At 40.9% G+C, this 12,237-nt stretch overlaps 2 protein-coding genes across 2 annotated transcripts; one reads left to right on the top strand and one right to left on the bottom strand.

Moving 5' to 3' along the window:
* Window positions 1-963: 963 nt before the first annotated feature.
* Window positions 964-9,556, top strand: cdip1 (cell death-inducing p53 target 1). Its single transcript, XM_080776662.1, has 5 exons — window positions 964-1,097; window positions 3,546-3,701; window positions 5,005-5,151; window positions 6,137-6,428; window positions 7,219-9,556. Exons 2-5 carry the CDS (start codon window positions 3,617-3,619, stop codon window positions 7,328-7,330), a joined length of 636 nt encoding a protein of 211 aa, XP_080632788.1. The 5' UTR covers window positions 964-1,097; window positions 3,546-3,616; the 3' UTR covers window positions 7,331-9,556.
* Window positions 8,140-12,234, bottom strand: polr3k (polymerase (RNA) III (DNA directed) polypeptide K). The gene is made up of 3 exons (XM_080776664.1): window positions 11,942-12,234; window positions 10,129-10,216; window positions 8,140-9,872 (listed from the first exon to the last, which is right to left on the bottom strand). Exons 1-3 carry the CDS (start codon window positions 12,050-12,052, stop codon window positions 9,745-9,747), a joined length of 327 nt encoding a protein of 108 aa, XP_080632790.1. The 5' UTR covers window positions 12,053-12,234; the 3' UTR covers window positions 8,140-9,744.
* Between the last annotated feature and the right edge of the window lie 3 nt (window positions 12,235-12,237).

Genomic DNA, 12,237 nt, shown 5'->3' with positions numbered 1-12,237 from the left:
GGTGTGTTACACAGACAGAAGCTGACCAGATACGTCTGTGTATTTTACCAGATTAAACTGTCAAGAGAGAAGTCGTCTGGAACTTCATTATTCCACAACACAACGCAGATCACACGTTACACATACACACACACACACACACACACACACACACACACACACACACACACACACACACACACACACACACACACACACACACGCACACGTGTACACACACACACACACACACACACACACACACACACACACACACACACACACACACACACACACACACACACACACACAGAGCATAGTAGTATATATGTATAGTTTATATGTATAGTTTAATTATATAGATATTCCACTGTTACTTTCTTAGCTTACGCATGTTTCATGATAAATGCTTTTACAGTATGTGATGTATTCCCATGCTTTTGTTCTTGCTTAATGTAAGTCGCTCTGGATTAAGAGCGTCTGCTAAATGCCTAAATTGTAAATTGTAAATTATAAATCAACACCAGCTTGCCTCAAGGGAATCATATCTGTCCTATTCAGTGGTGGAAAAGGTAGGTACTCACATTTTTTTAATGAAAGTAAAAGCTAATTTATGTTTTGTAAATAATAAGAATAATCAAAATCTACAAAGTAGATTAAAGTTGTCATATAATTGTAGTGGAGTAAAAGTGCAATATTTTGCTGGATCCTCCTGGAACTTTCGTGGATGGGGAAAAAAAGAAAAGAAATCCCCTTTCAGCTTTACAAAAGACTGACTGAGGTAGAATAATGATACCAAGGTATATTACGTGACGTCACCAACATGCGGAAGTGCTATGTTCTGACTCACAACAATAACAACAACACATGGAGGGGCAGGGCCTCTTCCAAATAGTTTGTGATGTCACTGACATAACCTCGGCGCATCTCTACTGTGTGTGTGCGTGTGTGTGTGTGTGTGTGTGTGTGTAGTTCCCAGAATCACAGTTAGTAGCGCTCGTTCGTTGAGGCGGATGTTGGCTCTTGTTATTACTTAGGAGGCTAAACGGAGCTAACGCGACGTCGGAACATTTCAGTACGACCGACGGTCCGGTTGGTTAAAACTGCGCTCATAGCAGGTAAATAAACAACGCACCGTTTCATGCATGGCGGGCAGCGTTATTACATCTCGATTGTTTTTGTATTTTTAGCCCGAGTTTAGCTTTAATGATGACATCAATGTGATATGACAAGCCTTTAAAACGAACCTTGTTGCTAACGCTCTAGCTAGCTTAGCTAACGTTAGAATTAACTACACTGTAATAATACCCCCTCATGCAATTTGTAACTCCCGAGACGAGAGATGACAAATATAACCGTCCTCACGGGTGCATTTGGTTAACGTTTGTTGTTTTCACGCTCTTGAGTGTACATCAAAATAACTGTTAATGTATCTGTCAGCATCAAATACCAGCTGTTTTGTTCTGTTGTGCTTTTAAAACGACGATCAGCTGATGTCACCAGCTGTCAACTGGTGATCAATGCGTGTCTGACAGATCCATCATGTACTGAATGCTAACGTTAGCCACCAGCATTACGTCATGTATTTATTCATCGTGGGAAATTGACGGTTAATTACTACTATTACTAACAGTGTTGAGCTGGATAATCTTATCTGTGTAAAAATAGCCAAATATTAGCTGGGTTAATAACATTAGCATTCGTTTCAGAATGTCTCTCAGTCAGAGAATGATCAATGTATTGATTGACCATTCTCTGTATAGTAGTGGAGAAGATCGATAAGTCGAATAGCTGAGTGATCACTCCCAGCGTTTAATGTTACATTTACAACACAAAGGGGGATTATTGTCAAGTATGCTTTGCTGAGAAGAAAGTGGATTAAGTATACTGTAGGCCTACCTTGTTTTTTGCCATATGGTTTATGAGTAGCAGCATTTGTGACAGCTGATTTAAAAGCTGTAAACCACTGCCAGACTGGCAAACATGGTGGTTATCTATTAAGTGATTATTCTGATTGGATTAGTTCTGTCCCGGTGTGCCTTCATTTGATGACATCCCACAACTTGTGAGACGTATAAGCGAACTAATGGATTTAACCCATTTAGACCTGAGGACGATTCTTCTACAAATGTCCTCTAAATCCTGACAGTTTTCTGAAAAACCCATGTTTCTACAGTATGTGTCAGTCGTTCTCAAACTATGTCATGTCAAGGACCCCCAAGATTATTATGTAATAATTGGCTGCCGACCCCCATCTGAAAATATGTTGTTCCAGGAACCCCCCAGAAGCAAAGATTTAATAATCTTGTATTCAAAGATTTGCACTGCATTTTTCATGATTTTTCAAAAATAGCAGACCTACAAGCTCGTAGCGCGGCACTCGATCTGCTATTTTTCAATAGCTAAAGTATAACATAATGCTTAAAACACAAAGGGGTTCCCGCCCAGAATAATCGAGGGAAATTAATTTACTCTTTATCAGGCAGCACGAGCACACTGTATTATTATATAGCAGTGGTTTTCAACCACTTTGTCATACCAATGTCCACAAACCACCATTTGGATGACGAGATTTAGCCTCTCAGACCCAAAACTCCATGCTGTATTGATGTTGGTACCATAGGAGAGATAACAGGCAAACGTTGATCAAAAATAACAATTATTCTACATTCTCTAATTTTGTAGACTTCTGCATTAAGTAATGCAGATGTTTAACAATAATGTAGCTCTTGAGAGCATAAAATGAAACCAAATGGACACTTAAGGGTCCATAAGAGTGCATTTGGCTCCAGGTGGGGAACCCCTCAAGAACCACTGGTTGAAAACCACATACTGGTATATATGGATTTCAGAATTGGGCACCAGCTAGGACACTAGGTTCATTTTGCACTGTTTTGGCATAGTGCCAGATGTATACTGGCACGATGCCATGTTTTGCCACTCATCAAATTCATGGCCGGACGGTCTCGGTTACACAATTAAATGTACCTGCTGGCAGCAGACTTACTGAAAGGAAAGTATGTGTGAGCATTTCATGGCTATGACCTATTAGATAAGGCCATCAAACTAATGTGTTCTTCTACTTGTCAAAGATGGGTTCAGGAATCTTATTGTCATGTTTTCCTCTACTTCATTTTTTTTAAAGGAGAAATGTAATTATTGTAAATGTTGACATGCATACATACACACAGAGATAGATAATGTAATTATCTATAAATAAAATGGCTTCTACTGCCAGCCAAACCAGATAAAGACCAGGAGAAAAGTCATTACCTAGATTAGAACAATGCTGTTCCGGGGACCACAAAGGTTTCAAATTAGTGTACAAATTACAAAAGCCTCCATTTGTACATTGTACGTAGTTAAATAAACGTTACAATGTAGATTGGGGTCTACATTGTATAAAGTATCTATATCAAAGTGGGGGTTCAGCAGCGCATGTCGGATATTTGGTGTGTCGGATCTGCATGTGCAATTGTTGAAAGATGTTGAAACATTTTGATGTTGAAACATTTTGGTGACTGTTGTTTGAGGGTAATGAGCTGTGAATTTCTTTTCTCTCTCAGAGACAGTGAGTCTGAGGACCCCTGTGTGAGCTCCCTCCCCAGCCCCTCCCCTGTTTCGAGATCCGGCCAGCATGTCCAGCGACCCCCCTCCTCCTTACCCAGGAGGCCCGAGCGCCCCACTCATCGAGGAGAAGACTGGTCAAGTTGCTGCCTCTGGTAATAATGTTACAACAATCACTACTGTAATGCCCCTTGGGTTTTATGTCCCACAAGCTTTATTGGGAATGTTCAAGAGCCTGATATTATTACTGTTATTATTATTATATTAGATATGATCCAATATGAAAAAAAAGAACATCCCACTGATATTGCAATGTGGAGAAATGTCATAGATTTTCTTTCCCAAATATGTAATTACAGTGTACCAGTGTGGTCCCAGTGAAGCTTCTAATCTACGGTGTACAAAGTGTTTGATTAGGCCTGGGCAATTAACCGATAAATAGAATGCGACATTTAGAACCTCTAATTGACCAAAGAAAGTGTATAAATAAAACATAATGAATCAGAAAATTCACAATTTTGGGATATCATGTGTGTGGTTGCCCCGATGTCGTGGTTTTGCGGCCTTGGGGGTCCAAGGAATCGGTTCTTGTGTGCAGTTAGGAGTCCCCAAAGTAATAGTTTATTTTTTTTAGCTTGTCAAAATATGATTTTTAACAATGTGTACTGTAGCTCGCTAAGTACAGTATGATGATGATGTCTGATCATGATGATGTATTGACCCACATGACGTCACAGGGGCGGAATAATAAATAGGCAAACCTTTTCGGGTTAGTCTATGACTACAAGTAAGACGCGTAAACGCGGGAAGCGAACACAGCTCGTACATATTTGGGGTTTTTTAAATTTTGTTTTTAAGTTACGTTTTTGTGTGTGTGTGTTTTGTGTGTGATACAGCTGTGCCCTCTGGTGGCGGGCAGGTGGTGTTACAGCGTGACAGACAGACAGACATGTTCTGCTAGGTCTCATAGTTAGTGCTCACTGCATTCGCAATAACGGACCCAAATAGAAATGTGACATTTGCCCGGGACCCAAACTAGTGAAAATAGATCTACAAGCTCACGACGTGTCTCTTCGCACCGCGTCATGAGCTTGTAGATCTGCCATTTTCACTAGGCCTACTTCTTAAACATTTTCTTTTCAGCTTTTGTGTTTTTCTTTTAAAATCTTTTAGAATGATTAATAACAAGATTTAGGGAAAACTAAATAAAGGGATATTTACTCACGAGCCACAAAAATCGGTCCACAACCCACATATGGGTCCTGACCCACTGTTTGGGAACTAGTGCTCTATAAATAGTCGGGCAATTACTATAGACTGGTTGCAGCCAGGGCAACCACAGTAATAATGACATGGCAAAGGTTTGAAAAAAATGTGATAAAAAAACCCAAAGAAAACATCAATCAATATTGATTTAAATGGATCCAGTGACATGTTTAGTTGTGCTTCATGTTTCAGATGTCGCTCCCGTGAGAACGGGTCCTCCACAGGGACAGCCCTTGCCTCCAGAATATGGTCCACCCCCGTATGAGGCGTCGCCAGGCTTCCTGCCCCCACATGTCCCAGGGGACGGACCCATGCCCATGCCTATGCCCATGCCACCAGGTAAGGACCCATGCCCATGCCACCAGGTGCTGTTGCTTTCCTGCTGCTGTGCATTTTGTACAGACTTTCAAAACCTGATTGCAACCGCACGTCAGTTATTATGAAACCAAGCAGGAAGCTGTCACACACTTCCTGTTAACAGGAAGCAGTCAAGCTTTCCTGTTAACGCTTCCTCTTACTCTCCAAGGACTGTCTAAAGAGGACGAGACGCGAAGACCGCAAGGGCGCCGCCATGTTGCTCACATGGTGCTCCATGGAAGGAAAGAAACATGCGCAGTTGAGACCAAGGAAGCTGAACGAGGAAGTGTTTGCTGCATATAGCCCATTGCGCATGTTTCTTTCCTTCCATGGAGCAACATGGCGTCGCCCGTTTCGACGCCATGTTGTCTTTGCGACTCGTTCTCTTTAGACAGTCCTTGTTACTCTCTTGCGCGCGCACACACACACACACACACACACACACACTAGTGTTAAGGCAGTTCAGTTGTGGTAGATCAGATCAATTGATGTCCAGCACATAATGAAACTCTGTTACCCTCTTGCCTGTTAACACTGTTAACATCTTACACCTCCTACAGACGCTTTATGTAACTACATAATTTGTGTTAAGCCCTTTTTCCTCCTCACGTGTGCTTTGAAGAGCCTTAATTTGCTTGTAAGTTTTCATGCTTTAGTTCCTGCGGTCGCTTCTTGCCCTTAAGGCGTCTTACTGGTTTATACTTAGTTTGTTGTACTACAGTGTCGCATGCCAAAAAACACCGCCGTACAAAATAATATAAAATAAGCATAACGGCATGCAAGTGTGATCAATTCAGTACAGTTTGGGATTAAAACTTTGTAAAATAAATTGCAGTAGTTATAGACAGCAAACAGAGCTGTGGGTGTGCTGAACAATGCCAACCGAAAGGTTGAATGCCGAAAATATGCAAAAAAAAGATGAACATGCAAATGTACACGCTAAAATGTGTATTTCACTTACCTGCAGGCGGCTTCTACCCTCCACCCGGACAGTTTGCCCATCCCGTGCCAGGACAGTTCAGCCCAGGACAGTTCGGCCCTGGTCCCAGTCACTTTAGCCATATGGGAGGCCACACAGCCACCACCGTCCTGGCGCCCCCGGGGACCGCCACCACCGTCACGGTCCTCCAGGGGGAGATGTTCCAGTCCACGCCAGTGCAGACCGTGTGTCCACACTGCCAGCAGGCCATCATCACCCGGATCTCCCACGACGTCGGCCTCATGAACACACTCTTCTGCCTCTTTTGTTTCTTTGTGGGGTAAGTGCTGGCAGGCCTGTCACAAATAATACAAAATTGCCTGATCGCAATTATGAGATGACCGTGATTACTTGATGAATGGGGATGAGCTTGTGAGTAGGTGTGACGGCCCCTTAGTCCTGTGCCCTATTTCACTTGTTTATGACGGCCTCTGGAGTCTGGGACTTTTTAATTTGCAGGTCTTAAGCCCATCTATACTATCCTTGCACTGTTTGCTCATATTATTTGCACACATTCTGCATGTACAGTATGTGGTCCAAAGTATACTACGGGGTTAAAAACATACAGTATGTGACAGCAGCCCAGTAGTGGTCTTATATAGCACAGCATATTATGTTCTATTTATTTATTTTTTAAATTCAGATAATCTTTTCAACCTGGTGTTCCTATTTTGTCCATGTACTATTATAGGCGAAATTCCTCCAGCTTGTAGATTGTCTATTTTTGCATGACACTATTGTTCGACTACCGGTAAGTGTAATCTAGGGCATACTGTATAATTGGTTAACCAGGGCTTAAGTGGTTAACCATTTACTCTACTCTCCTTGACCTAAGTGTTTAACAACGTAACGTAGGCCCTATGTTACACTTTGGCTATTCAAAAACAGCTGATCAGCGTCACATTGCTGCACGCTGTCTTTGTGCGGGTTCAGTATCACTTTAATGTGGTTAAACATGCGTGCCTGTCCTAATACCGTTTTATTGTGGCGTGACTAAGTCAGAAATGAAATAAACGTGTAATAATTGGCATAATGTTACATCCTCATTCGTTTTTGTTCCTCTACTCCAGGTGTGACCTTGGCTGCTGTTTGATTCCCTGTCTGATTGATGATCTGAAGGACGTGACCCACAGCTGTCCCTACTGTAAGGGCTACATCTACACATACAAGCGTATATGCTAACCACGGACGGCTGTATGCTACGGAGACATGTATATGCACACATTCAAAAAAACTCAAAGCTCCCCCCTGCTAATAGTGATGGCTTTTTTCGGTTTGCGCTCTGTGTTGCTTTAAAAAAAAGATTACGTCCCCCCGCCCCCCCTCCTCCCACTTAATTTTAGATGCAGCTTAATCATGAAGTTCACTCTGTATTTACTGTATATACACCTTTTTAGCGTTATACATTTTATGCATTGAAATGTACAAACCTCACACTGGACATTAATGAAATCAACGGCACTAAAACGGCCACTATGAAGATTGGCTAGTTTAGTTGTAGTCATGTACTGTCTGGAAGAAGAAGAAAAAAACAGATGCCTGGAAATACTGTACTGTAGGTAGGACAAAAACGTTACAGAATATTATGCATTTAGGAGGGAATATTAGTTTGCAGAAGGCCTCACTCTAGCTGGGGAAAGCTGTGAAAATTGTCACTTTATTTTAGTTGAAGTCATGTCAATCTGTGAATCTAGCTGAGAAGCACACTTAAACAAGTCAACATTTGCAGGGTCAGTATTTTAGTTTGTATTTATTTTTTAATTCTATCCATAATTTTAATGTTAATATTAAGAACTTTGTTACAGATTTTGTCCATGTCCATGATTATTTGTGTTCTAAATAATTTAATATTTTCTTTATTCTAAATAGTGTCTCCTCCTTTGAATGTCGGTTAATTAAATAATCATGTAGCTTCTTATAGAGGGTATGCATAAAGTGAGTTTAACGTTGTTTAATGCAATCAGATAGGACTTTTTTGTTTGGATGTATGGGCCAGAAAGTAGGCGTTCCCCATAACGTCCGGGTATGATGAGGTTGTCACGTGCATACCCTCTATTGTGAAGTAAATGAGAACTAATTTGCCTGCTGGGAATTAATGTTTAATTTTTGTATCTCTTGGGCTGAAGTCAGGTGATTTCAGATACTGTTACACAATACACTTTGCCCAACATTGTAACTTTGTTTTGATAATAAAGCAACCTTGTGTATTCTTTTGAAATCCATATTTCCCCAAATGCTCAATTCTCATTGCTACAATATTATAATTTATCTGAAAGACAGATCTCATGATCTAAAATTTAAAAGAAAATTGCTCATCTCTTAAAGACTTGGAAGCATCTAGTCTGTACAAAAACTGCATATGAAACTAAAGGGCTTGATATACTGTACTTTAATAGCGAGTATATCTACGAGGTCAATGTGATCTTGTAGATTACCAAGCATTTGTGGTATTCCAGTTGATTACATCAGCTCGGAATGAGACCCAGTTGGTTCATATGCATTTGATCAGGATAAACAGGAGTGAGGTGTTCCTGTATCCTGATAGATTGTATTTGCTCATGCTGGAGGGTGTCATAGTGAGAGTGATCAGAACACCCTGCATGACATCGCCGTAATCTTGTCCCCCTCTTCACACTGGCCATATGTCCAGTCTGCTGAGATTCCTGTGTCAAGCTGTATTGTCTCATTGCACCATTTTAAAATAGCTTATCCTTCCCTTACACATGATAATGTTGGCTGATGATTGTTTAGCGCCTGAGTGAATAGGTAGGTAGTTTAGAAAAAAGGAATTGTATGTTAGCAAAAGATTTACTGTACTAGTGGCAACACCATAATGCACTATAGGCCTTCCCTGTATCCCTACTAATGACATCATCCCTTCAAGACTACTTCAATGCTCAGATGCATGTTAGAGAACACCAAAGGCAAATACAATACAGGTACATGGCTATGTCTTGACTGCAAGTACTGTAAATGCTATAACATCCAAGTAAGACCGGATTAGACAAAAACGCCATTTGTTAAATATTGAAATAACACATTTGGAACATATTCTGTATGGTCAGCATGTCCATCAACCATCCCCTTTCCCCATCAGTGATGAGATGCAGAGTATGTCTGCATGAACAGTTAACTAATGACTTTCTCACCGGCTGGTTCCGATTGTGCTCCAGGAACCTTTTTCAAAAACGTGACTTGAGGCTTGTGTGAGAGAAAAAAGAAAAAAAAAACTGTACAATCTTGAGTTGAAGGATTGCATTGTACTTTTAATACGAAGCATTGTACGCCATTGTGGATAGCTATGATCTGCATTGCTCTTTAAATGTCTGTGATGTGTAACTATGTAAATCAAGATTTGTTTGACTGTTGCATACAGGTACTATTTTATCAATAAAAATCATAACATGATTAAGATTTTCCATTGAAATGCATCTTTAATATTATTTTACATACTCAATACAAAACTGCAAAGCCCATTTAAATAATAAAAATATCAATGGGAAAATCTAAAGTAAAGGAGAACGTTTTAAGTAATTATGGGACATTTGCAATAAGCTAAGCATGTTCCAAAATAAAGCAATAATTATGTGTAGGTATCAATCTCTCCATCGGTGGCCACACTGGGCATTGCAGCATTTATAGAATGTCGTCATAGGTTCATCTGCCGATCTGGTCTGAATCTGCATGAAGTATGCCCGAGCATGTTCACACTTTGGACATTTTTCTGTAAACACAAAAAACGTGTTACTCTGGTACTCAACATTTTTCTATGAATGTATACTAGGAAACCGGCTGGGTCACAAAGGCTTGGCTAATGGTGTGTGTATATAATGGAGGCAAATAAACAGGGTTTAAGTTTTTTTTCTCATACACATGAAATGCAATGAATGCAAACACCATTTATGACTACATTTGGCAGACTTTCAGCTGTTGGAGATGTGAAGCTACAACAATCTATTTTTGACAGTAGGCATAATTACCTGCAGTAGAATCTACATTTTCCCAGGCTGCAGCTCCACCCAGAACATCATCGACCTCTTTGAGTTTGGGATATTTCCTGTTGTTTACCTGTAAGGGAAAACGCCTTTGTCAAGCTAGACAGGACCGCTAACCTAGCGGTCCAGGGCAGCGTGTCGCGGGTTCAAATCCCGATCCCGGCGACCTTTCCTGCGTGTAATACTAATTTCCCAGTCTCTCTCCCCGTTTCCTGTCCTCCCACCGTGTCCTAAGGCAGAAAATCCTCCCCACACACTGTATCTTTCTTGTAATGCTGTGGACATACAGTATTATGGACATGTATTTATCTTTCTTGTAAAGATTTATTTAATTCACATTTCACATTATTGTTTATTATTACAGGGGTAGCACACAAATAAATTATTTTACATTATACTGCCAAAAAATGAATTATTTGACAGAAAGTAGCTCATAACATGTCTACGGTAGATTTTTGAGTGGTGCAACCATAGGGTGCAGCCACTCCAATGCCCAGCTTTGTCCGTCCCTGGCTGTGTCCCTGACTCCCTATGTATGTGTGTGTGTGTGTGTGTGTGTGTGTGTGTGTTTAGGGTTGCACCACTCACTTCAGACAGGTCTGATTTTATGAAAGAAAAACCTTGCCAGATAGAGTATAATTCAAGATTTCCGTACAGCTGCAATGTTGGCGAGTTTAACGTTGTTTATATTCTGTTTGGATGTAGGGGCTATCAATGGTTGGTGATGCAACTCTAGATTCAACATATTCAAATCAGACCTGTCTGAAGTGAGCGGCGCCGCCTGTTGGTACCCTAAACATACATACATACAGTACATACTAGCCCCACAAGCAGAACCCAATGGTACTGAAGTTTCTGACATTTTTGAGACCCAGTTACCATGGGGTCCTATTCCAGCTCCACCCTGCCACCGGGTACGCACACATAAATAAACGTAAACAGCTTCGGCATAAGTCAATCTGCGCTCTTGCAGGACTTTTTTCCTTGTGAGGGCTTCTGAATGTGTGAACTATAAGTACCTATACATACCGGTGTGAATATCTCCTGTGTCGCGGAAGCCGTTAAGTATTTTTAATCTATGTTTGATTAAAAATGTCGCTTTGATTCTTCTCTTCCTACCTTGTTTATTGACACCTCATTGTACCGCCTATCTGGCTAGCTAGTGGCGCTATAGCTATGACGGAGCAGATCAGAGGCAGGGACGTAGCCGGCACAAGCCAACCGCACATCGGGAGGCGGTACAATAAACGGTAAATAAACAAGAAGAATCAAAGCGACATTTTTAATCAAACATAGATTAAAAATACTTAACGGCTTCCGCGACACAGGAGATATTCGCAGCGGTATGTATAGGTACTTATAGTTCACACATTCAGAAGCCCTCACAAGGAAAAAAGTCCTGAAAGAGCGCAGATTGACTTATGCCGAAGCCGTTTACGTTTATTTATGTGTGCGTGCAGGGTGGAGCTGGAATAGGACCCCATGGTAACTGGGTGTAACTTCTCTAGTGTACAGTGCCTGGGAACAAGGAGTTATGCTGCAAGATGTCCAATGTACATAATATTATAGTACATTTGTACTGATGTTGCAGCCTTATTAGTTAGTAGTTAGTAGTAGTTACTGAGGCACCTGTCTCTGCATTGCGTTTATCTTGTAAGTCTGGTTTAAAAGTCTCTGCTAATTGTGCTAACATGTAGAAATCACAGAGACAACTGATGCCTGATGCTTTTACAATAGTTTGGATTTAACTGTTGATAATAACCTTACCAATGTGGACAGGGATGATGTGTATATTTACCTTTCTTGTAATGTTGTGGACATATGGACACGTGTTGCAGGCGAATCTCATGCACTTCTGTCCCTCCTCGACAATCAAAACATTTCCACATGTTGGACAGAAAAGAAGCATTCTACCTTCATAATCTGTTACACTATCGCCAAAACAGAATCAGATCGATGCAACATTCCATGTATGGTGGTTATCATTCACTGGATTTCTCGTTTGAAGTATTTTAAGAAGATGTTTGTGATCTGAAGTGAAGACCAGCGTGATGGAAACTAAAACTCAGGCAGGTCCGGCTTCTTTTCCGGTTC

This window comes from Protomyctophum bolini (genome assembly GCF_963924005.1).
Source record: "Protomyctophum bolini genome assembly, chromosome: 11".
Lineage (NCBI taxonomy): Eukaryota > Metazoa > Chordata > Actinopteri > Myctophiformes > Myctophidae > Protomyctophum > Protomyctophum bolini.
The sequence above is the reverse complement of the archived record's forward strand: the minus strand, read 5'-3'. Positions and strand labels throughout refer to the sequence as shown.

Coding starts and splice junctions, on each gene's coding strand:
- cdip1 (XM_080776662.1), top strand. CDS start 3,617: ATGTCCAGCGACCCCCCTCCTCCTTACCCAGGAGGCCCGAGCGCCCCA. Junction 3,702..5,004: donor TGGTCAAGTTGCTGCCTCTG/GTAATAATGTTA, acceptor TTCATGTTTCAG/ATGTCGCTCCCGTGAGAACG. Junction 6,429..7,218: donor CTCTTTTGTTTCTTTGTGGG/GTAAGTGCTGGC, acceptor CCTCTACTCCAG/GTGTGACCTTGGCTGCTGTT.
- polr3k (XM_080776664.1), bottom strand. CDS start 12,052: ATGCTTCTTTTCTGTCCAACATGTGGAAATGTTTTGATTGTCGAGGAG. Junction 10,217..11,941: donor TCCACAACATTACAAGAAAG/GTAAATATACAC, acceptor TTTCCCTTACAG/GTAAACAACAGGAAATATCC. Junction 9,873..10,128: donor AAATGTAGATTCTACTGCAG/GTAATTATGCCT, acceptor TTGTGTTTACAG/AAAAATGTCCAAAGTGTGAA.